The following is a 23,162-nucleotide window of genomic DNA, read 5'->3' as shown; positions in this document are numbered from 1 at the left end:
TGGGTCTGTGTTGGAGCACGATAGTGTGTCTGGCTCAACAAGGCAGGGTTCTGGAAGTCTCAAGCTGGCAGGGAAAATGGGCTCAGAGGTAATTACAGCATATCAGGTTACAGTCCCAAGGGGATCTCTGTGACCGAACCCATCACATATATATATTTTGTTTTTTGAATTTCTAAAGAAGTGTCATTGGAGGAGCCTTCGGAAACAGACTAGTGCCATGTGTCTGGGTTATTATATTTAATGCCTCTAGCACTGAAGACCTTGTGAGATACAATTTTTTAGATTTCATTTTGGCTAAGACGACAATTGACCTTTGGACAAATCCTGCAGCCCTTAATCAAGGGAGACTCCTTGATTTCACTGGGAGTGCTACAGGAGCTGTCCCTGTGTATTTAAACTCTGAGCATCTGATATTTACTATGGAGCAACCTCATACTTTGCTCCCAGATTGGCATGAAGTAACATTGCTTAAGTGACAGTTTTCTTCCATATTTCAGTCATTCCTGTAGACCCCCAAAGAGCCAGGGGGTACTGATTACTTGTATCAAGAGCAGGAATGACCTCAAAAGAGAAGGGTACTCAGGTGATGTCCCTTGAATCCTTAAATTTCTTTCATGCCATTGGGTGCAGAGAGACTTCTGGACCCTTAATTCTGCAGGTTAAGGTGAAACTGGGAGGGGGAACCTTTTCCCTGTATACACAGAAGAGGCTAGCTGAATTTGTTCCTATGTAAGTGAACAATCAAAAGTTACAGGTAGGCTTGGCAGAATTTGATTTTAAAATAATTTTGATGGATAATATCAATGTTTATTTTTAAGGCTTTTTTTTTAAATTTCTATTTAAATTTTCACAGATGCAGGAAATTATGGGGGGAGACAGACAACAGAGGGATCAGACAATTATTTAATGACAGCAGACAATGAGATTCAAAGAGTTGAAGCTTTACAACCATTAAAAAACAAATGGTCAACATCATGGGTGAAAATATACAAAGTAAATATACTTAAATTAAACTCTAATAAGTTCTCTAGCAGCATATATTTACTTTGCCTATCTGTATATTTCGATAATTTTTGTCAGTGTGGGTGTGGTGAAAAAAGTATTTACCAATATAATTTAATCCTTCTAAACCTAGTTATAGGGCATTATAGTATAGTACAATTATAGTATTAGAACACAGGGAATATTTGTCAACCCTATCAAATAAAACAATGAGCATAAATGCTATGATGAGAAGACATAGGAAGCATGGTGACCCACGGAGTCCAGGAATTGAAATTTTTAGCATAACTTTGGGGAGAGTTCATTCCCATACATACCTCTGGTCTAACACAGCCTCTGAATACGATGGTGGAGAATCCAGATCCAGTGGCCTGTGGCAGGTCTGGTTGGACATGTACTGAATTCCATTGTTGACATTGTAGGTGACACTGCAATGGTGTGGATGATCAAGGACCACCAGCCGGGACAGGAGGACAGGGTGCTGCAGCCGATGCACAGGCAGGCTCATGAGGTTGTTGCGTTTTCGTTGGTGGTGCAAAACCAAGGCGAGGAACGCCACCACCAGCACAAAGATAACTGAGCTGCCGATTATAGCATAGGTGATGCTGGGATAATAGAGCAGTTGGTTCTCTGAGGTCACATAATCTTGGCCACTGCCAGTTTCTACAAGACACAGGAAAGAAGAGGGAAAGCTTGAAATTTTTCTCAGCGAAGAATTTGGTGCTTGTCATCAGCTGCATTTTCTGCTAATGTACCATTTGATATGCTGCCTGACTGGCTTCTAAATGAATTTTCTTCCTTCCTCAGAACTGTGGAAAACTAGGTTATTGAAAACATGCATGCACAAAACAGATATTGGCTGACAATCTCTCAGACCCCCTCGGATGCACAGATGCGCTCATGCACTAGAAAGAGATAGCAAACCAACCGGAAAGAGGAAATACACTACACATTGGAGACTGTTTTGGAATCATTCACTTTATTACAGTGCACATGCTTTTGTTATCAGTTCCACACCTGCACCTAACCAATACAGCAGATTTTTCAGGGCTAAGGTGAGGACTGTATGCAGACATGTAGGTAAAGTACTTTGAAAGTGTATTCAACAAACCGCGTGAACTGAATCAGACAGATTAGAGATGGAAAAGGCCTATTATTAATGTTAAAAAAAACCAACAACCTTCCATAGCACTGTAAGTTTACGTGGTGCTTTACAAATAGTAACAAGATTCTGTGTCCCTGATCAAGCTGGCAAGAGCAATTGGGACAAATGGCCACTTCTGCCAAAGAAGTCAGGACAGCTGTGACCGGGTTTAAAAAAGGAACTGTCCCAGCCAAAATGGGCCATATGGTCACCCTAAACACCATTGTTATTTGTATCATAGTAGTGCCTAGAGCAGGGGTCGGCAACCTTTCAGAAGTGGTGTGCTGAATCTTCATTTATTCACTCTAATTTAAGGTTTCACGTGCCAATAATACATCTTAACGTTTTTAGAAGGTCTCTTTCTATAAGTCTATAATATAAAACTAAACTATTATTGTATGTAAAGTAAACAAGGCTTTTAAAATGTTTAAGAAGCTTCATTTAAAATTAAATTAAAATGCAGAGCCCCTTGGACTGGTGGCCAGGATCCAGGCAGTGTGAGTGCCACTGACAATCATCTTGTGTGCCGCCTTTGGCACCCATGCCATAGGTTGCCTACCCCTGGCCTAGAGGCACCAGTCTTGCTTGGGGCCCCATTGTTCTGGGCACTATAGAAATGTATCCTAAGAGATCATCCCTGTTCTGAAGAGTTTACAATCGAAATAAACACAGCTGGGAAGGAAACAGAGGCTCAAAGAGGTGAAGTGACTTGTCCAAGGGCAGCAGCAGAGGCAGGAATTGAAACAAGTGTCCTAACAACAGGAACACGCTGCCTTTCAGTAATATTTTTTTTGAAGAGTTAAGATTGTCATCTTTTAGAGGACATCTCTCTTTATACAGCAATAATTAAATGCCACTGAAGTACAAGATAAAAGCATCCCTCTACTTGAAGAAAAATTAAAAGCCTAAGGTAAAGCGGAAACGCAGAAAAGCCATCCATCCAACCCCACATTCCTGGTTATAGAGCATCAGGATAGCAAATGTTGACAGACAATTCTTGTTCCATTTATTTGCCTACACTAGCAAAACTGCAGGCCACCTAGTGTTCCAAACGTTGCCAGTTACAATTTCGCTACCAGTGAAACAAACCAAACCAAAGACATATATACAATTTCACAAAGATTTGAAGCACTTTATGACATCTCAGGGAAGCTCTCCTTGGATCTAAGCCTCAGGATATTTGGCCTATTTCTCTTAGTGTTTCAAATTTCATATTGGTAATTCACTTTGATGATAAATGCAACACACACACTTGGACAGCAACGTTTAAAATAATTTCCCATTACTCAGGGAATGGAATTTAAAATGTCCCATTCTTTACTTTCAAATATCTCAGGGTTAAATAATGGATTCTTTTTTTTTTCTTCTTTCAAAAAAAGAGAATGCCTGAGACGAGGGAACATAATTTCCTGCCATTATCTGAATCTGAAGAAGTATTCTTCTTAAAGCAAATAAATCTAGTTCATTGACAAAATCATTATTACCACAAACCAAAAAAGTCCTCTGTGGGCCAACAACAATCCAAGTACTACCATGGTATCATTCCAAGTTTCCATGATATCCATTGTCAGACTTCAGTGAATATCTTTACCAGTGCTGCCAAAGTTGTGGCCCTTCTACACTCTATGCCTCTCCACACAAATGTGCTCGACTGGAGGCTTTAAAAACCTCAAAATTACAAACCAATGTTAGTTCTTGGTTTACTTCACCAAAATGAACTTGAGATTATACATGTGAAGAATCTCAAAGAAAGTCAAGCAAGAAAGCAAAGCAGAAAGGAGGAGCAAAGGAATTTACCTGCATTAGTACATGTATTTACAGCTCATCACATACTGATGCTTTTTCTGTAATCCGCTCCAGAATTCACCCACTGAATGGCTGAATTCATGTCACATTACATAAGGATGGGCCAGAGTGGGAAGAACAGTCAATCAGTTAACATGCCTCAACTCTAACTTGCTCTTCCTCTGTCAGCCAACATTGTTATTCGTCAATAAAAAAGTCCTTCTGAGTTTCTTTAGTTTTGAGGCGAATAAAGATAATTACAACAATCCGGTTTTTGTGTTTATTTCTAGATCATGGATAATCCAGATGATTTTTATGTCCGAAAATATTCATATTTTATTTGCAACAGATTTAAGTAAACTCTAATCCCAGAATGAAGACCAAATACTATTATCTTGTGGTGTCTATGTTTAAGGAAGCTACATACATGATGACATCCCAGTTTTTTGTTACTGTTTACCACTCAAATTTCATTCAGCTCAATTGGCCATTTGTGGAAGTTGGGTGAGAAGAGGACATCAGTGGAGAACTGAGACTAATTAGTTACTAGGGGGTTGCTTTGAAGCAGGGTAGTCCAATATCTTTAATAAAAGGAGAAAAATGGGTGCAGTGCATTATATGTCAACTTCTATGCAAACAGAGGCACCCTAAATGGATACATAAACTTTAAACTAACATGAACAATCAGTTGCACACGACTGCCTAGGAAAGAGTACTGCGGAAAGGGATCTGCGGGGGTCAAGGGGGATCACAAGCTAAATACGAGTGAACAGTGTAACTCTGTTGCAAAAAAGCAAACATCATTCTGGGATTTATTAGCAGGAATGTTGTAAGCTAGACACGGTAATTCTTCAGCTCTACTCTGTGCTGATTAGGCCTCAACTGGAGTATTGTGTCCAATTCTGGACACCCTATTTCAGGAAAGATGTGGACAAACTGAAGGAGTGCAGAGAAGAGTAACAAAAATAAAGATCTTGAAAACATGGCATATGAGGAATGATTGAAAAAACTGGGTTTGTTTAGTCTGGAGAAGAGAAGACAGGGGGAGGGAAGACGGACAATAAAGAGGAGATATGCTAATAGTTTTTAACAGGGCTGTCAAGCAATTAAAAATTAATTGCAATTAATCACGCTGTTAAACAACAACAGAATACCATTTATTTTAAATTTTTTTAGATGTTTTCTACATTTTCAAATATATTCATTTCAATTACAACACAGAATACCAAGTGTACACTGCTCACTTTATATTTATTTTTTATTACAAATATTTGCACTGTAAAAAACAAATGTATTTTTCAATTCACCTCATACAAGTACTGTACTGCAATCTCTATCATGAAAGTTGAACCTACAAATGCAGAATTATGTACAAAATAAACTGCATTCAAAAATAAAACAATGCAAAACTTTAGAGCCTACAAGTCCACTCAGTCCAACTTCTTGTTCAGCCAATCACTCAGACAAACAAGGTTGGTTACAATTTGAAGGAGATGATGCTGTCTGCTTCTTGTTTACAGTGTCATTTGAAAGTGAGAACAGGTGTTCCCATGGCACTCTTGTAGCTGGCATTGCAAGATATTTATGTGTCAGATGCACTGAAGAATCATATGACCCTTCATGCTTCCATCACCATTCCAGAGGACAGGCTTCCATGCTAATGATGGGTTCTGCCTGATAACGATCCACAGCAGTGTGGACTGATGCACGTTCATTTCATCACCTGAGTCAGATGCCACCAGCAGAAGGCTAATTTTCTTTTTGCTGGTTTAGGTTCTGCAGTTTCCGCATCAGAGTATTGCTCTTTTAAGACTTCTGAAAGCATGCTCCATACCTCATCCCTTTCAGATTTTAGACGGCACTTCAGATTATTAAACCTTGGGTCGAGTGCTGTAGCTATTTTTAGAAATCTCACATTGGTACCTTCTTTGCGTTTTGTCAAACCTGCTGTGAAAGTGTTCTTAAAATGAACAACAAGTGCTGGGTCATCATCCAAAGTGCTATAACATGAAATACATGCAGAATGCAGGTAAAACAGAGCAGGAGACATACAATTCTCCTGCCAAGGAGTACAGTCACAAATTCAAATGATGCATTATTTTTTGTAATGAGTATCGTCAGCATGGAAGCATGTCCTCTGGAATGGTGGCCGAATCATGGAAGGGGCATACAAACGTTTAGCATATCTGGCATGTAAATACCTTGCAACACCGGCTATAAAAGTGCCATGTGAATGCCTGTTCTCACTTTCAGGTGACATTGTAAATAAGAAGCAGGCAGCAGTATCGCCTGTCGATGTAAACAAACTTGTTTGTCTTAGCATTTGCAGAACAAGAAGTAGGACTGAGTGGACTTGTAGGCTCTAAAGTTTTACGCTGTTTTGTTTTTGAGTGCAGTTATGTAACCAAGAAAAATCTGCATTTGTAAGTTACATTTTAACGATAAAGAGATTGCACTTCATTACTTGCATGAGGTCAATCAAAAAATACTATTTTTTAAACCATTTTTACAGTGCAAATATTTGTAATAAAAACTACTATAAAATGCACACAGCACATTTTGTATTCTATGTTGTAATTGAAATCAATATTGAAAAACATCCACAAATACTTAATAAATTTCCATTGGTATTCTATTGTTGTAAGTGTGATTAATCATGATTAATTTTCCTGTGTTCCCATCCAGTTCGTTGTACTTCTGTGAAAGCTGCTACAACCACAGTAATCTAAGAGCTATACATACCAGATCTGGTTTATTTAGTCAGGAACTCTGTCTTGAGCACAGGCCAATGCCTGATGCTTCAGAGAAAGGCATCCCTCCCTGCCTCTCCTCCAAAAAATCTTGAGGAAAACTTCAGAAATTTTCTCCCTTTGCAGGAACAGGCACACATTACTTACTGCCTACTCCACTTGTGGGGATCAGGGTTCAGTTTGAAAAGCAACAGCTACTGTTAAGAGACCCTACTCTTCTATTCTGTGGACAATCGGGGGTCCCAAGATCGTAAAGAGTCAATAGTTTAAAACTTTTTTCTGTTAGCTTGAGAAGACCTAACACAATGGAAACTTACTGTGTTCTTTCTCCATTTCAGTGCTATTTAAACAGAATAATCTTAAATCTAATCTTCCTGATGTATGGCTGTAGTGTGAGAATTTGATAAATCCAGTATGCAAAAGATGAGGGAGTCCTATCATCTGATCCTGCCATGTCAGGACTGTTTGATTTGCCTCTTTGAAATGGCAAAGCTTCCAGTTCAAACAAAGACTAGAAACAATAAGCATCCCCTAAAGGTCAATTTTCAGAACAATTCGCCAGAGACGAAGATTATACTTCTTAAAAAAAGACCTTTCCATAGCTGTGCCATGGAACATATTATAGCATGGTTTCTTCCTACTAAGATGGATCATATAAAATGTTCAGGAAATTTCTGATGAGGTTTTACTACTTCTTTTGTTAAAAAAAGATTTGCAGAAGAAAAATGCTATTGCTAGATGGCTACAGAAAAGTAGTCGGAGATAGATATATTAGCCCCAGGTTAAACAAATCCCTTGTACCAGGATAAGTAAATGGGGTCAATTAAGACACCTGGGGCCAATTAAGAGCTTTCCAGAAGGCAAGGCAGATGCTAGGTTGATTGGGACACCTGAAGCCAATCAGGGGCTGGCTGAAACTAGTTAAAAGCCTCCCAATTAGTCAGGTGGGTGCACGTCAGGAGCTGTGAGAAGTTGCACTGTTGGAGAGACTGAGCTGTACACACCATATCAGACACAAGGAAGGAGGCCCTGAAGTAAAGGTGAAGTGGAGCTTGAGGAAGTGGTGGCTGCTTTGGGGAAGTAGCCCAGGGAATTGTATGTGTCCTGTTCCAAAAAGGTCAGCTACCATAGCTGATACTATCAGGGTCTCTGGGCTGGAGCCTGGAGTAGAGGACGGGCCCAGGCTCCTCCCCGTTTGCTCCCCTGATTAATCACTGAGAGTGGGAGACAACAGAGACCGTGCAAGGGAGGACAGCTTCTCCTCACCTCCCTCGTTGGCTTATGATGAAAATGGCTCAGTAAACTGTGACCCTTGTCTCTAGGGAGAGAAGGGTTAAGTGGAGGGTAACAGTGAGCCGCTGAGGCTAGCGAAATCTGCCAGGAAATGCAGGACCCACGGAGACGAGGACAGAGCTTTGTCACAACTGGTGTTAGCAGTGGGATTTCATTCACCATGTGGCGGAAGAAAGAGGTTTTAACAAAAAAAGTGCACTGGGGTTTTGGATTTTGTGTTTTGTTTTGTTTGTTTGCTTTATACCACAAAGGAGGAGGTGGTAAGAGCTCTGGTACAAGCCACAGCAGCCCAACAGGACGCCACCCGGGTTCAGTCAATGGCGCAATAGGAGTCTATGCAGCTACAGCAGGAAATTAATCAATTATTGATAAGCCAGGTGATCCAAGATCATGCCCTCTTGCGAGAAGTAGTGGACCACCTGAAGATCCTCACCACTCAGGCCCAGGGGTCCAACGGGACACGAACCCTGAGGGCCACTGGTTGTCTGCCAAAGATGTCAGGAGATGATGTAGAGCACGGGTCAGCAACCTATGGCACACGAGCCAATTTTTAATGGCACGCAGCTGCCTGCTGGGACTCCGCATGCCATTAAAAATCCTGCCGACGCGGCAAGCCGCGGGGTCCGTGGTCCGGAGAGCCGGCCAAGCACAGCAAGCCGCCGGCCTCTCCCCCGCCTTCCCCCAGAGCCCTGCCGCTGTGCGCGCAGCGCTCTGGGGGCTGGGGCCGCGCGCTCCCCCGGGGCAGCGTTTGGCTCCGTGGAGAGGTAAAGACACTCCTTGCTCATTCAGAGCCCTGCTGTTGTGCACACATCGCTCCACGGCGGTGGGAGAGCTCCAGATGAGCGGGGACCCTCATGGTAAGGGGGCCGGGGGGCTGGGTAAGGGATGGGTGCAGTCAAGGGACAGGGAGCAGGGTGGGTTGGATGGGGGGGTGGGATCTCGGGGGGTGGTGGTTAGGGGCGGGGGTCTCTGGAGGGGGCAGTCAGGGAGCGGGGGGGTTGGATGGGGCATGGGAGTCCCGGGGTCTGTTTGGGGGGTGGATAGGGGTCAGGGCAGTCAGGGGACAGGGAGCAAGGAGGGTCCTGGGGGAGCAGTTAGGGTGAGGGGGGGTCTCTGGAGGGAGTGGTCAGGAGACAAGGAGCTGTGGGGGTTGGATGAGTCTGGAGTTCTGGGGGGGCTGTCAGGAGGTAGGGGTGTGGAGAAGGGTTGGGGCAGGCAGGGAGCGGGGGTCGGAGTTGCATGGGTCCAGAGTTTGGGGGTCCTGTCAGGGGGCGGGGAGCGGGTAGATAGGCATGGGAGTCCAGAGGGTCTGTCTGGGTGCGGGGGTGTGGATAAGGGTCAGGGTACACGTAGGGGGTACGGTCCTAGGGGGGCATTCAGGGGATAAGGGGCAGGGAGGCTTAGATAGGGGGTGGGGTCCCAGGAGGGGGTAGTCAGGACAAGGAGTGGTGGGGGGTTGGGGGTTCTGGGGGAGGGTCAGTAACCCAGCCCTCTGCCCTAAGCCCTGCCCCCCCCCACACCCAGTTCTCTGCCCTGAGTCCTGCACCCCCCCCCAGGCCCCTGCCCTGAGCCCTGTACCACCCAGCCCTCTGTTGACTCCTTCACCTGCCCCCATGACCCCAGTCCTGACTCTGGCACCCCCCCACACACCCATCCCCCCTACCTTGACACCTGCATCCCCTCACATGCCCCCAGCCCTCTGCCTTGACTCTTGCACCCTCCACATCCCCAACCCCCCTCCACATCCCATGCACCCCGCACATCCCCACCCCAACCCTGAGCACCAAATGAGAGAGACATTCCCACCTGCATCCCTCACACCAAATGGGAGCTGCCCAGGTAAGTGCCCCCACACTCAAACCTCCTGCCCCAACTCTGAGCCCCCTCCTTCATTCTAGCTCCTGGCCAGGCCCTTCACCCCCAGCCTTGTGCTCAGTGCACTCCCACCCTCCGCTCAGTGCAGAGAAAGGAAGAGAATGGGCCAGAACCAGGGAGAAGGTAGGTACCCACTGTATGTGGGCAGGGCCGGGACCCCAGACCAGCAGCAGGTTGAGCGGGTCCAGCAGCTGGGATCCCGGCTGGCAGGAGCCGGAGGATGGAACCCCTGAGCGGCTGTGGGCTGAGCTGCTCAGCCCACAGCCAGTCTGAGGTCCCTACTGCCAGCCCCGCACAGCCCACTGCCGGTCTGGGGTTCTGGCTGCCAGACTCTTCCCAGCTGGTGTCCCGGCCGCAGGCCCCACTCAGCCCACTGCCGGCCTAGGTGAACAGAACCCCAGACCAGCAGTAGGCTGAGCAGGCCGGTGGCGTAAGGTCAACATTTCAATTTAATTTTAAATGAAGCTTCTTAAACATTTTGAAAACCTTGTTTATTTTACAATACAACACTAGTTTGTTATGTTATATATAGACTTGTAGAGAGAGACCTAAAAAACATTAAAAAGTATTCCGTGAAACTTTAAATTAGAGTGAATAAATGAAGACTTGGCACACCACTTCTGAAAGGCTGCCGACCCCTGATGTAGAGGCATATCTCCTTTAATTTGAAAGGACTGCTCAGCATGAGGTGTGGCCCCAGAAACAGTGGGCCAGAATTCTCACTCCTTTTTTTTGTGTGGAGAGGCCCAGAAGGTCTACTTTGACTTGCCAGTCACGGACGTCCCTGACTATACCCGGCTGAAGGCAGAGATCCTAGCACAATCAGGGGTGATGGCAGCGGTAAGGGCCCAGAGGTTCCATGAGTGGAAATACCAGGAGAACAAACCCTTGCGGTCCCAGCTATTCGACCTGAAACACTTCGCGCAGAAGTGGTTACAGCCTGAGGTGTGCAGCCCGGAGGAGATTTTGGAGACCCTGGTCATGGATTATTACATGCGGGGACTGCCACCAGATCTCCGTAAATGGGTAGGCTAGAATGATCCGTCCACGTACAAGATGATCACACTGGTAGAAAGATGGATGACAGCCAGGGAACAGATGCGACCCCAACCCTGGAAGACTGGGCAGCCAAACCCCTGGGGAGTCCTAAGTGGAGGTAGGGGGTGAAAACCAGCAGCGACCTCAGAAGGAAGGGATTGGCCTGAGTGGGGGAAACCCTAGGACTAAACCCCCTAACCCTGGGATAGGGGAGTTATTAGAAGCAATTATAGATGTTATGCATGTGGGGAGTGGGGACACATAGCAGCGCAGTGTCCCAGCACCGAGGAGCCTATGCAATGTAATTTAGGGGATTGGGAGGTCCCATGCTCCCTTCTCCACCTCGTGGGCATCGCATTAGCCCCACATAACTACACCAGGCCAGTGAGGATAAATGGAGCAGAGACTACAGCGCTTGTGGACTTTGGGAGTGCTATCACCCTCATATCGGATAAGGTCAGTGATGAGCTCCCAAAATCCTAAGAACTGGTTCCCTACCGGGTCCTTGGCTGCAGTTAGGCGGCGGCGGCAGTGTGTGTCTTCACTCACTCCGGGTTTTCGGTGGCAGGTCCTATACCCGAGTGAAGATCCCCACCACCGCCGAAGACCCAGTAGGGAACCGTGCAGTCAGTAGAGTACAAGCCTCACATGCCTGTCTCACCCCTTGCACCCATCTGCCCCCAACTGCCCCCCTCAGAACCCATAAGTTTCTCCTCCTCCTCTCCCCCACCGAGGTAGCAGCAGCAGCCCGGGGCTCCAGGGGCTACTTGAAGCAGGGGAACCCCGGCCCTTTTATTGCCACGGCCATTAAATAGCTGTCAGAGCCCTGGGGAAGCGGCAGCAGAGGCAGCTGGACCTCTGGCCTTTTAAATAGCCTCTGGAGCCCCCCCCCACCCCTGGGCTCTGGGGGCTATTTAAAGGGCCCACGGCTCCCCTGCTTCTACTGCCCTGGCCCTTTAAATAGCTGCCATAGCCCTGGGGAAGCAGCGGGGCTCTGGTGGCTATTTAAAGGACCGGGGCGGCAGAGGCAGCTGGAGCCACGGCCCTTTAAATAGCTCCCGGAGCCCTCCGCTATCCTAGGACTCTGGGGGCTATTTAAAGGGCCCGCAGCTCCCACTGCTTCTACCGCCCCACTCCTTTAAATAGCCGCCAGAGCCCTGGAGTAGTAGTGGGGCTCTGGCACCTATTTAAAGAGCCAGGGTGGTAGAAGCAGTGGGAGCCTCGGACTTTTTAAATAGCCCCCAGAGCTCTGCAGCCCTACTCCAGGGCTCCAGCAGTGGGTCTCTGGTGGCAATTTAAACAGCCTGGGGCTCCCAGGTCCTTTAAATTGCCCCCTGGGGAAGCCGGGCCACCCCTTAAGCAACCGGTTCTACTCCAGCTTCTAAATTTAACAACCGGTTCTTGCAAACCAGTGTGAATCGGCTCCAGCTCACCACTGGGTAAGCTGGTAAAAAGTAGTCAGCTGCTACAAGCCAAATGCATAGCAGTGACATGCATGCATGGGGCCATGAGCCATTCCCTCACCATCCTGGTGGAGATAGAGGTTCAGGGGAACCACACTGAGATGACTGTGGGCGTAGTTCCTCAATTCCCATATCCTGTAGTCACTGGGAGAGACTACCCAGGGTTTGATAATCTACTTCCCCCGGAGAGGCTGGAGGGAGGTGGGGACCCTGAGGACAGCGACTCGTCACCAGGGGAATGTCAACCCCTGATGTTCGCTGAGATTTCTTAGGATCTGTTCTCAACCCCTTTGAAAGGCCCAGAAGACAAAAGAAGAGAGGAAGGACACGAAGGCCTTGGGAACCCAGATCCTGACCCAGGGCCAGAAGACCGCCCTAGTAGGCAGACGGAGACAAGCAGACAACAGAGAAACTTCTATCACAGAAGGTGAGCCGGAGGCTGGCCCCAACCATGACAGTGGTGAGCTGTTGGAAGAAGCAGAATCCTGCCCCTGGGAGCTTGGGCAGGTTAGTCCCGGGAGAGAGTGAGTTTCGGGTAGGACCAGGCAGAGGACCTCAGATATGATAATGCTAGGAAAGAGGTGGCAGAGATCGATGGGATACCATAGATGGGAAGGTCCGGGGTCCTAGACCCTACTTTATAGTGAAGAAAGATCTCTTGTACCGCGTGGTGCAAATGCAGGAGCAAGAGATACAACAACTTCTGGTGCCAGGAAAACATCAAAAAGTCATACTGAGTCTTGCCCGCAGTCACCTGTTTGGAGGACACCTAGAGGTAGAGAAAATCCAGGCATGGATCCTGTGGAGGTTCTTCTGGCCAGGAGAACACGAAGATGTCAGGCGATACTGCACCTCTTGTCCAGAGTGTCAGTTACATAGCTCTCACCCGCACTTGCGGGCTCCTTTGATACTACTTCTGATAATAGAGGTTCCTTTCGAACAGATAGCCATGGAACTGGTAGGGCCACTACAGAAGACAGCTCGGGGCCACCAACATGTGCTTGTTGTACTGGATTATGCAACCCGGTACCCAAAAGCTGTTCCCCTATGCAACACGGCTTCCAAGACAATAGCTAAGGAGCTAGTACAGACCTTTGCCCAGGTTGGGTTACCCAAGGAGATACTGACTGATCAAGGGACATCTTTCGTGTCCAAGTTGATGAAAGATCTCTGTTTGCTGCTCCACGTACAAGCCCTACGGATCTCTGTACATCACCACCAAACAGATGGCCTGGTGGAAAGGTTCAATAGGACCCTTAAGGCCATGATCAGGAAAATGGTAAGCTGGGATGGGGAAGATTGGAATACCCTATTGCCTTACCTCACGTAGAATCCCAGCTACAAGATGGAATTTTGGAGTCACATGGGCAAGTCTGTTATCACGCAACTTCCGTATCTAGAATAGTGGGATGGGCCAGCAGCTTCTGCTTTGTGAATTTTTAGAAGCATACACACAGAGCACAAGGTGATAGAATCATAGAATATCAGGGTTGGAAGGGAACTCAGGAAATCATCTAGTCCAACCCCCTGCTCAAGGCAGGACTAATCCCCAGACAGGATATTTACCTCAGTTCCCTAAATGGCCCCCTCAAGGACTGAACTCACCACCTGGGTTTAGCAGGCTAATGCTCAAACCACTGAGCTATCCCTCCTCAGAGTGCCGGAAATAAGGACCCTGGCAGCATCTTGGCTGGATGCACGATAGTGGTTTAGAAAAATAAATGACTCTTTAGTTCTGCTCTAATAACTTTCAGTAAATGTTTACACACTGCAGAAGTTGCTGAACTAAGTTTCTTGGTAATGCAGTCATCTTTTCCAGTGGAAAAGAACAGATATGTACTACCCAGGTAGGTTTACAAAGCAATCTCTGCTCTGCTGTTTCTTGTATTTGACAGAAAAAGAGAGAGGGCAGACTGATTTAACTCAGATTCATATTTTTTTGTTAACAAGATCCATGTATTCTGATAGCATGACGTATAAACAGTTAATCAATGCCACTAATGTATATTAAACTTTATTACCCGGGAATTGCTAAATGCGCAAACTAGAAGCTTCTGAATGTAAGAAACTTCGTAAACAATTTAGGAAAAGGCTGATCAGGAAAATGTTAAGAGTTGCGCTCAGAGGACTATTTTATTGTCTGGGAACAAATTCGCGCTCTCAAAGTTTTCAAAAAGATCTGAGAGTAATGGCATTAAGCCTGTCAGACACTGGGACGAAGGGCTATTATTCTATCTATCACAAGCCTCTGCTCGAGCTTAGCTTTTTTCACACTTCATCAGGGAGAAAGCTTTTGAAACATGAAATCTGAGCCGACATCTGTAGCCTTAATGAACACAAGTCACGGTCCATCTCCAACAAAGACACGACTGTAGCAACACATTTAAATTCCAAACCATTCAAAAGTGGGGATGCAGCCTTGGAAGGTTACAGAAGACGAAATTCAAACACAGACATGCAGACTGTTGGCACATTATTTATTATTTGTATGGCATTAGCGCCTACATGCTTCATTTAAGGATTAAGAGCCTAACTTCCCAAATTTCTCAACTTTGTATGGTTTCATGTTCTATTAAAACAAATCACACGTGGATTGGACCATCAAATAGCTCGTTACTCTGGTGTGGCCTATTTCAATTTCTGTATTCAGGTTTTTGTTTTTAAAGTACAAAACAGGTCTGGTCAGTGTAGTATCATAATGTCACTATATTGTTTTTCTTTAAGAAGATCTAATTCAGGTCAGAAGGTGCCCTAAGATTTTAACTGGAGGTCTGTGCAGTATGCTTTCTCCTCACTTATATTTCCAGCAAAGTGGATGTCGGAACAGGGATTCGTGCCCTCATGTGCTTAAAAGGAGGAGGGGATCAGGAGAAAGAGAATAGAAACTCTTTACCCAGTCCAGTATTCTGCGCTAGCATTTTACCTATGTAAGATTTTAAACCCTCTTGCCCTGACTGTGCAATACCGTACAAGAAGAGAGCTTGTGACACTTTCTGCAGCTGCTGGGTAGTACTGAATGAGCAGATATTGACTCATCAGATTGAAGTTAAAGAGTCTCACCTCTCACATGCCCTCCTTCTTCTCTTAGACAAGGTTGGATAATTGTTCAATGCACTCCTTGCATCCCAATTTAAATGTTTAAAGAAAAAAGGGCAGAGCAGCAAACTCAGCAAACAAGTAGAGAATTAAAAAATACTTAGCTGCAACCATGGCAACCAATGTTCTAAATTTAACTTGAGGGTGATGTAAAAGCTTGCAAAGCCAGAATCTGCTATCAGGCATGGAAATAAGGGCCCAGGTTTTGCAACTGGATGAAGGCCAAAGAGGAAATTAAAGTGTCACTGAAAAACAAGGAGGACTGTCCTGCCGTGAATATGAGCAGCACTTCCTGGACAACTGATATTCCAACGGCTGGTTATCTGATTAATACTGGCACAATGGAAACGCTGCACAAAACAAAGAGGAAGAATGTTCTCCATATAATGCTCTCCTCTGGTAACATAGAGAAGTTTATTTTCTTCTATTCCTGTCTCTTTCTTTTCTCTTCAGAAAATGCTCTGCATGTTGAAATCATCAAGGAAGCTGCCTTGGACATGGATTCTTTTACATTCTTTACACTAAAAAGTCTTATCTGCACTAGAGAAATTTAAGTGCATCATCTTCTCTTTTGAAAAAGTTAATGAAAGTAATAGAATTCAGAGGTACATAAGAGCTTGGAAGTTCTATTTTGCTCCCTGCTCTATGCCAGGGAAAGATGCTGTGCAAGAGTTCTGGTCCCTGTGACACTGTATGAAATATGGGAGATGCTTATGATATTGTTGATACCAATATTATAAAACTGCAAGCAATCTGACCAGACATGCCATGTAAAGTATCTGTGAAAATGTTATGATTTGCCAAGTATGATCTTGTTTATGTATTTCTATCACCTTTGTACTGTGAGTTATAGATATGCATGATATATCTGAATTTCCAAACTTGTGCTGTATTTCTGGGTGATATCCCCAGACAATTGGCATCAGCACTGCCTAGCCTGTTCTATGGCCCATCAAGGCTCATCAGCTACACAACTGACCCATTGAGAGAAGATAGGAGCTACACCATATGAGTCCGCAAGGCATGTAGGGGCATGCCTATGGACAGTGAACTCTAAGGCTTTTCCATGCCATGTGCTGTGAAGCTTGTGTTTGGGATACAGGAAGTACAAGCCACATGGCAAAAGGGATAGGAAGGGCAGCTGCATCTTTGTCTTCATTCCTGCTTACCTCTGGAATAACTTTTCTACAAATGAAGCTATGAACAAAGGACTGAATGACCCATCCAAGCTGCAGATGTGTTCCAGAGAGACTTTCAAGCCAGCAAACTCACCAATACTGCTAAGAACTTGATATATCGACTCCGAACTCTCTATATATATCAGAGTGCTTTCTCATTTAACTGTTCTCTTCTTGTTCTTTCTTTATAATAAACCTTTAGTATTAGACACTAAAGGATTGGCTGGCGGCATGGTATTATGGGTTAGATCCAACCTAATATTGACCTGGCAATGTGGCTGACCTTTTGGGGTCAGAAGAACATTTTGTATAGTGAGCAGAGTTTTAAATAACTTCTTACTGTACTGGCCCTATGTGCTGATTGGGAGCCAGACAACTGAAATGCAGTAAAGGGTGTGTGTGGGTGGGGGGGGGGGCGGGATCTGTGATTTCTTTTTTAGCTTTTTGATAACCAGTGTGGGAGATCAGGAGCATAGTTTGTGGCTGTTTGAAAAAACCCATTCCAATAAAAAAGGTAAAGTACTCAAGCTTGAGGGAAGATGAGAAATTGTGCACTCTTCATCCATCCACCAGTTTTCATCAAATAAGTGCAAGTCTCAAAAGCACAGACGCTTGATTTATTCTGGATGGTCTAAATCTATGAGCCTATATAAACGTATACAGTTTAGATGGAACCAGCTATTGTGGAGGAATAGCAGAGTTTACTATAAATCACACATATACTTGTTTCACTTTGGGTTGGGAGTGGGTGAGTAGACATATATGGCATTAGCTAGAAATTGCAAATTAAGTACTTCCCAGATGTTGTGTTAACAGTATGGACAGTTGGTACATAAGAGGGATAATAAGGCTTGAAGAGTTACAATGGAAGTGTTTACTGAGCCTGCAGAGTCAACTGTACGTGGTTAGAAATACTGCTAGATTATGTGTGACTTAGATACACCGTGGAGTGTATTTTTAATCAGCTTCTAAATGTAGTCTAATCATTCAAGGACTGTATGTTAAGAAACAGTCCCTATGAAAAACTGCTAGCACAAAGTCTATCTTCTGTGACTGGTATATTACTTTTATGAACCCTATTTCTGTCTAGAAATGTGAAGAGGAATAGATCCTGTCAGATAAGCAGCCTGCATGGTTTCCCTCTCTAAAGATACTGCTCTGATGATTTAGAAACCCTTAGTACACCAGAATCATGGGTAAAAATCAAAATAGGAACTGGAGAGAGACAAGGCCTAAGAGGTCATCTAGTCCATCCCCCCAAGCGGTTCAGTCAGTCATATTTAATCTCAGTTTTTCACTTGTTAAAATACAGAGGAACATAGTTACGGTCTCTGCAATGCTGATTTCTGCAGGCAGAAAGCTTTCCTGGGTCAGGGATTTAGTGGTGCAAATCAATGACAAATACCATTCCAACAAGGGCCCTGGGTCCTCTGGTGTACAGCTAGGGTGACCAGATGTCATGATTTTATAGGGACAGTCCTGATTTTTGGGTCTTTTTCTTATATAGGCTCCTATTACCCCCCACCTCTGTCCCGATTTTTCACACTTGCTGTCTGGTCACCCTATGTACAGCCTATGAATTGTGAAAGGCTGGGCAGGGAGGGCAGCAGACCAGGACAACCAGATGGAGTTGGGCTGATTCCTGAGCCCAGATGGAGTTTAAATGCAGTTCTGTGTGGAAAAGTAACTATAAATGGCATCATGAGGTTCCGTATTCATTAAGTTGCTCTGATTTCATATCAGATGTGCTCAGTTTGCAAGTAAAATTATAGGCTTTTTTCCTGGCTGATAGCTCTGCAAGCTCAGCATGGGACAATCATCACCAGTAACAAAGGTTCTGGTAATCCAACTGGTGTCCTCAGCGATGCTTATGTGGTGATGCCTGCGCAAAGTGCACCCCCTGCACTCACCACAGGGGCAAAGCAAGCTCAGCATGTTTAAAACCAGACTTTACATTACTGTCATCACTGAGAAATAAACATCCTTCTCCTTTGACTATGTGTGGTCATTCCATAATCATGCCTACTGCAATGAAGACTAATTTATGTATTTTAATGTACCACTAGGCAAGGTATGTTATCCCCACATGAGTTAATCTTAATAAACTAGCTGGCATCATATGAGAGAGTTTATTCTATTTGGGTGTTAAATTATGCATGAGTAAATATCACAGTTTTTTTTTTAATCTCACATAAATTTATATTTTAAAAGAAGTAGTAATACATAAAAAGCATTAACAATGCTAAATCTGTCCTTACGGCAGCTTTAAGATATCCATGTGTTTGATCATGAGAAAAGGGTGCTCTGCACAGCCTTTAAAACATTAACATGCCCTTGCATTAATATAACAGAGCAATATAAAAGAGCAAAGCACAGTTTCCACAACAAAGAGTCTCAGATATTGGTGCATACAAATGGGCTATCTCACAGCCCAAAGAAGGCCTGAAACCAAGAAGACGACAATTTTTAATGCTGAATGGCAGATGCATCCCACTTGATAACTAGAAAACATGACTGATGTGGAAAATGTTTTAAAGTTTGTGATCCTCTGGCAAAGACACGCTGGTTTTCACTTGCAATTTTTCCTCCTTGCTGTGTTTCCTATGATTCATTTTTACACTTGAAGGAGTCCAAAAGTTTTAGCTATATGACTATTATTTCCACAATGACCAGCAGTAGAAGCCCCTCAATCTATGCTATCTTGTCAGAGCCTACATATTAAGTTTGGCCAGTGTTGAGACATCTCCCGGTGAAGATGAGTCAGTATATGACACTTCCCTCTGAACTGATTTTCCAATATGGCTGCAGGGAGTACTGAAGTGTCCTCTGTGAGAGGAGATGTGAAACACGGGGTCACAGTTCAGGGCAACTGCACTTGTATTCCCCTTCTGTGGTCCAACAAAAGCACCCACTGTTAGGCTTCTGGCTCTGTCACCATCACTGCTCTGGGGTGGAAAGACAGCTCTCTGCCACCTGACCAGGGTATTTCAAGGCTGCACAGTTCCTTGTTGATACTGTCAATTCCCTAACATGGCAAACTGCCTCAGCAAGAGGCTTCCTCAGAGGCTATAAGCAGCATAATCACTCACAATTATAAGGTACCACACAGCTCTTTCTAAGCAAGCACATTTATTCTTAGGATTAAAGCATTACAGAGAAAACATATGAAAATAATAAAATAACCTACATGAAAGTTAAGCTTACTAGAGATCAACTCAACTCCAAAAAGGGGTCTGGCAAATGAACAGTCATTCAGACCTCACCAAGGGGTTTTTCTGTGGATACAAGTTCATAACCACTTTGCTTCAGAACAAAAACCGCCAGGAATCTGAGAGTCACTTCTTATACAGCTTGGATCTTTGATCTGTCCTCACATAACAGTTGATCACCAGACGAAAGGTCCCCTATTCAGGGTGAAGCTTCAGAAGGCAGAGCTTTTGCATAACTGGAAGGTTTAACTTTGCATACACTCTGCCCCCCTATAGATTTCCTGGAAAACACACAACTTTAAAAGTTCACATTGTTATTGTGGGACTGGATGTAAAGTCTTTAGGGAGGAGACTGAAGTTGGGAGTGTTACGAGCTTCAAAGAAATAGCTGAAACACAAACATTTGTGTTTTAATACAATTAACTCCTAAGATACTTACACTTAATTCAACAAGGTTTAACTTCTTTCAATAAAGTGTGTCCGGGATATGCCAGAAATTGCCATATCTGTCACACAGAGGTCCCTAGCATTTATGATTTTTTAAAAGAATCCTTGGAAATTTTTACAAGTGTTAAGTGTGCTGTTCAAATTCTTCATTAGGTTGCTATGCATTCTGCCTCCTTAAAACTTCCCCTGGAGTTCATTCAAACACATTATTTTTTACTAGATGCTGTAACACAAATTAATACCTGATCAGGCATTTTCTGACAAAACAGCATCATTGGAAAATGCCAATTTGGCGAACCCAAAGCATCTCATGGAAACATCTTGGGTTTGATGAACTTTAGTTTAATCACAGATGGTGTCCTGATGGAACTAGGCCTTGCTTCCAGGTAGGCTGCTGGGCATTCCATGATTGTCAGGGTCTGTGACTCTGGGCAGCCCCGACCACACACACTTCCTTCAGCCTGGGGACCCCAGGGCTTCTAGGGTCCACTGCAGCTTCACCATGCTCCTGAGGAGGCAGCTGTAAGCCAGTTGGCCTAGGAGTCTGGAAGCCCAACCCATATGGCAGGGCTGCCAGGGACCCTATGCTGTCCTGGCACCACAGGTCCTAGGAGCCCAGGCAGCTGCTGCCTGAAACATTCTGGTTAGTTTCACTGCCGCTACAGTAACCAGTAGTTCAAGGTTATCATCTGCCCCCTAGACAGAAAATGGAAGAATATAATACTTTGCACTGACACAGCACCTTCCTTCAAAGGATATCCAAGTGCTTTGCAAAGATGAATGGCCACAAACCTCCTGTGAAGCTGGTGAACATTATTTTCATTTTACACATAGAAAAATCAAGGGAGACAGCCAATTAAGTGAATTGCCTAAAGTCACATACAAAATTTGTGGCAGAGTCAGAAAAAGAATCCAGGTGTCCTGAGAGCCAGCGCTGGTATTTAAGCCAGGAAGCCTTCTTTCCCCATATGCGGTGTCTTCACTAGCACAAATACGTTCATTTTTTGCAATGAAACTGTTTTAACACAAAATAGCGGTCTCGTAAAATCCTAGTGAAGACAACAGTATTGCCAATCCCAGACAGCTGAAAAATAGTAAACTGGGCTCTGAAAAGCCATGAAATTTTAAACCAGTCATGAGTTTTGTTAAAAAAATAAAATATTTTTGATTCGTTTTATTTGCCTTATAATTTGAGTTTTTAGGATATGCTAGGGTCTCATTTTTATGCTTTCCTCTGCAATCATGAAGGCTATAAATCTTGACTAGTTACATTAAGGTTAAAGCTACCTCTTTCCTTGTCTTGAGTAGGATTTTTATAATGAAATATTTCTTTGCAAAGACATTTTTTATTAGTGAAGAGACCACAGACTAATCAACTGGTTGCAATTTCATTGCCAAGATCTGAAATATGCTGGGTAAATAAAATCATTTTGTGCACCTGAAATAAGTGAATCTGGTTCAATTCACTTGCTAGCCATTTGGCTCTTCCAGGAAAAATTCTGATCCCAGCTTTTTGCTACAATAGCCATGTTAAACTGCAGTAACTGAACATGCAGCGATGAGGAGAAAAAACTTGACTGTGTAGGGTTTGAGGGGGGAGGACTATGGGGAGGAGGAGAAGGTTGTTTTTTCAGTGGCTCTGGAGAAGGATAGTTCATAATCAGTCATGACTGGGAGCTTCTGCTGAGGTTACACCTTTACATAGTTCTTACTACAGCTACAGCATGCATTACTGTATGCATGATGAGTATATCTCCTAAACAGAAGTCTCCAAAGTATCTGATGTGAGCAAAAAATACTATTTTGTTTTGTTGTAATTGTTAGCTACAATTAAACAAAAATATTTCAGGCAGGATTCACGTGGCCAACACCTTTCACTAGACTCTTTCGGTTACTTTTCTCATAACAGCAGCAATAGTTTAACTGAATTCTTGTTCAAGGGGCCTCCAAGTTGTTTTACTGCAGAAGCATAAATTATAGTTGGGTTGTACACTGCACATCAACTCCTTTGTCCTCAACAGCACTATACATATCATGAGTTCACAGCAATTCAACAATCATCTCGAGTAATCTTGGGGTTCAGTTCATAATGTGAATATGGCTTGAATATATGTTTGGGTATGTGCTTTCCATAGTCAGAGTGGGATTTGGGTTTTTAAACCTCAAAACCTTCTCTCTAGGGAATGCAAGGCCCACCATGATGCTGAGCAGGCTCATGGAGTGAGAAGATTATATTTACTGCAACAGAGACAGGGGCAGCTATCAAAAGTGTGATGTGACAGAGTAGCATGCATGATTTCCCTGGAAGAAGCAAGCTAACAGCCAGGAACAGGCATTGTTTGAGCAGTTCATGTGCTTTCTTTCTGTATCCCGCAATGGAGGATTGGAAAGCTGCTACCAGAAAAGGAAACTGGAAAAAAAACAACCCCCCAACCCTCCAAAAAACCCTTGAGATAAGGACAAACAGAAGACTTAAATAGTACTAAACCCTCCAATTGTGTCCCCATTGAGCACCAGCCATTGCTATTAAGTATCACTGACTTTAAACAGGTGCTGGAGGGATCTGATTAAGTGGCACAGATTGTATACATACATGCATGTATCTACTGGAATGGCAACGATAATCCATGATACCCACCAATCTTGGTCTGGAGCACTCTGCTATGCCAACACATGGATGGGTCACAGTAATCTGTATGACACACTGCTTTTACCTGCCCTCCCACGATGTAAATGCCCAACACTGCATGGAGCAGCAGACTTGTCACCTATTAACTGAATGTCAGAGGACAAGCTCTGATATTACTATATAAATGCAAATACTTCATGGATTACCTGCTCGTTGTGAAACAGAATGCCATTAACTTATCACTAGTACATGT

General features: G+C 44.3%; 1 protein-coding gene across 6 annotated transcripts in view; it reads right to left on the bottom strand.

Annotated features, from left to right (window-relative positions):
* Positions 1-23,162, bottom strand: part of LDLRAD3 (low density lipoprotein receptor class A domain containing 3) — a 269,503-nt gene that overhangs the window by 80,755 nt on the left and 165,586 nt on the right. For all 6 annotated transcript variants that reach the window (XR_007774679.1, XM_050955441.1, XM_050955442.1 and 3 more), the window contains one exon: positions 1,320-1,665. Coding sequence is in view for 5 of the 6 variants with exons in the window: in XM_050955441.1 (XP_050811398.1) it covers positions 1,320-1,665 (346 nt within the window). In the remaining variant the exon portion in view is untranslated. The remainder of the gene's footprint in view (positions 1-1,319; positions 1,666-23,162) is intronic.

This window comes from Gopherus flavomarginatus, chromosome 5 (genome assembly GCF_025201925.1).
Source record: "Gopherus flavomarginatus isolate rGopFla2 chromosome 5, rGopFla2.mat.asm, whole genome shotgun sequence".
In the NCBI taxonomy this organism is placed as follows: domain Eukaryota; kingdom Metazoa; phylum Chordata; order Testudines; family Testudinidae; genus Gopherus; species Gopherus flavomarginatus.
This window is presented reverse-complemented; position numbering and strand designations above follow the sequence as displayed.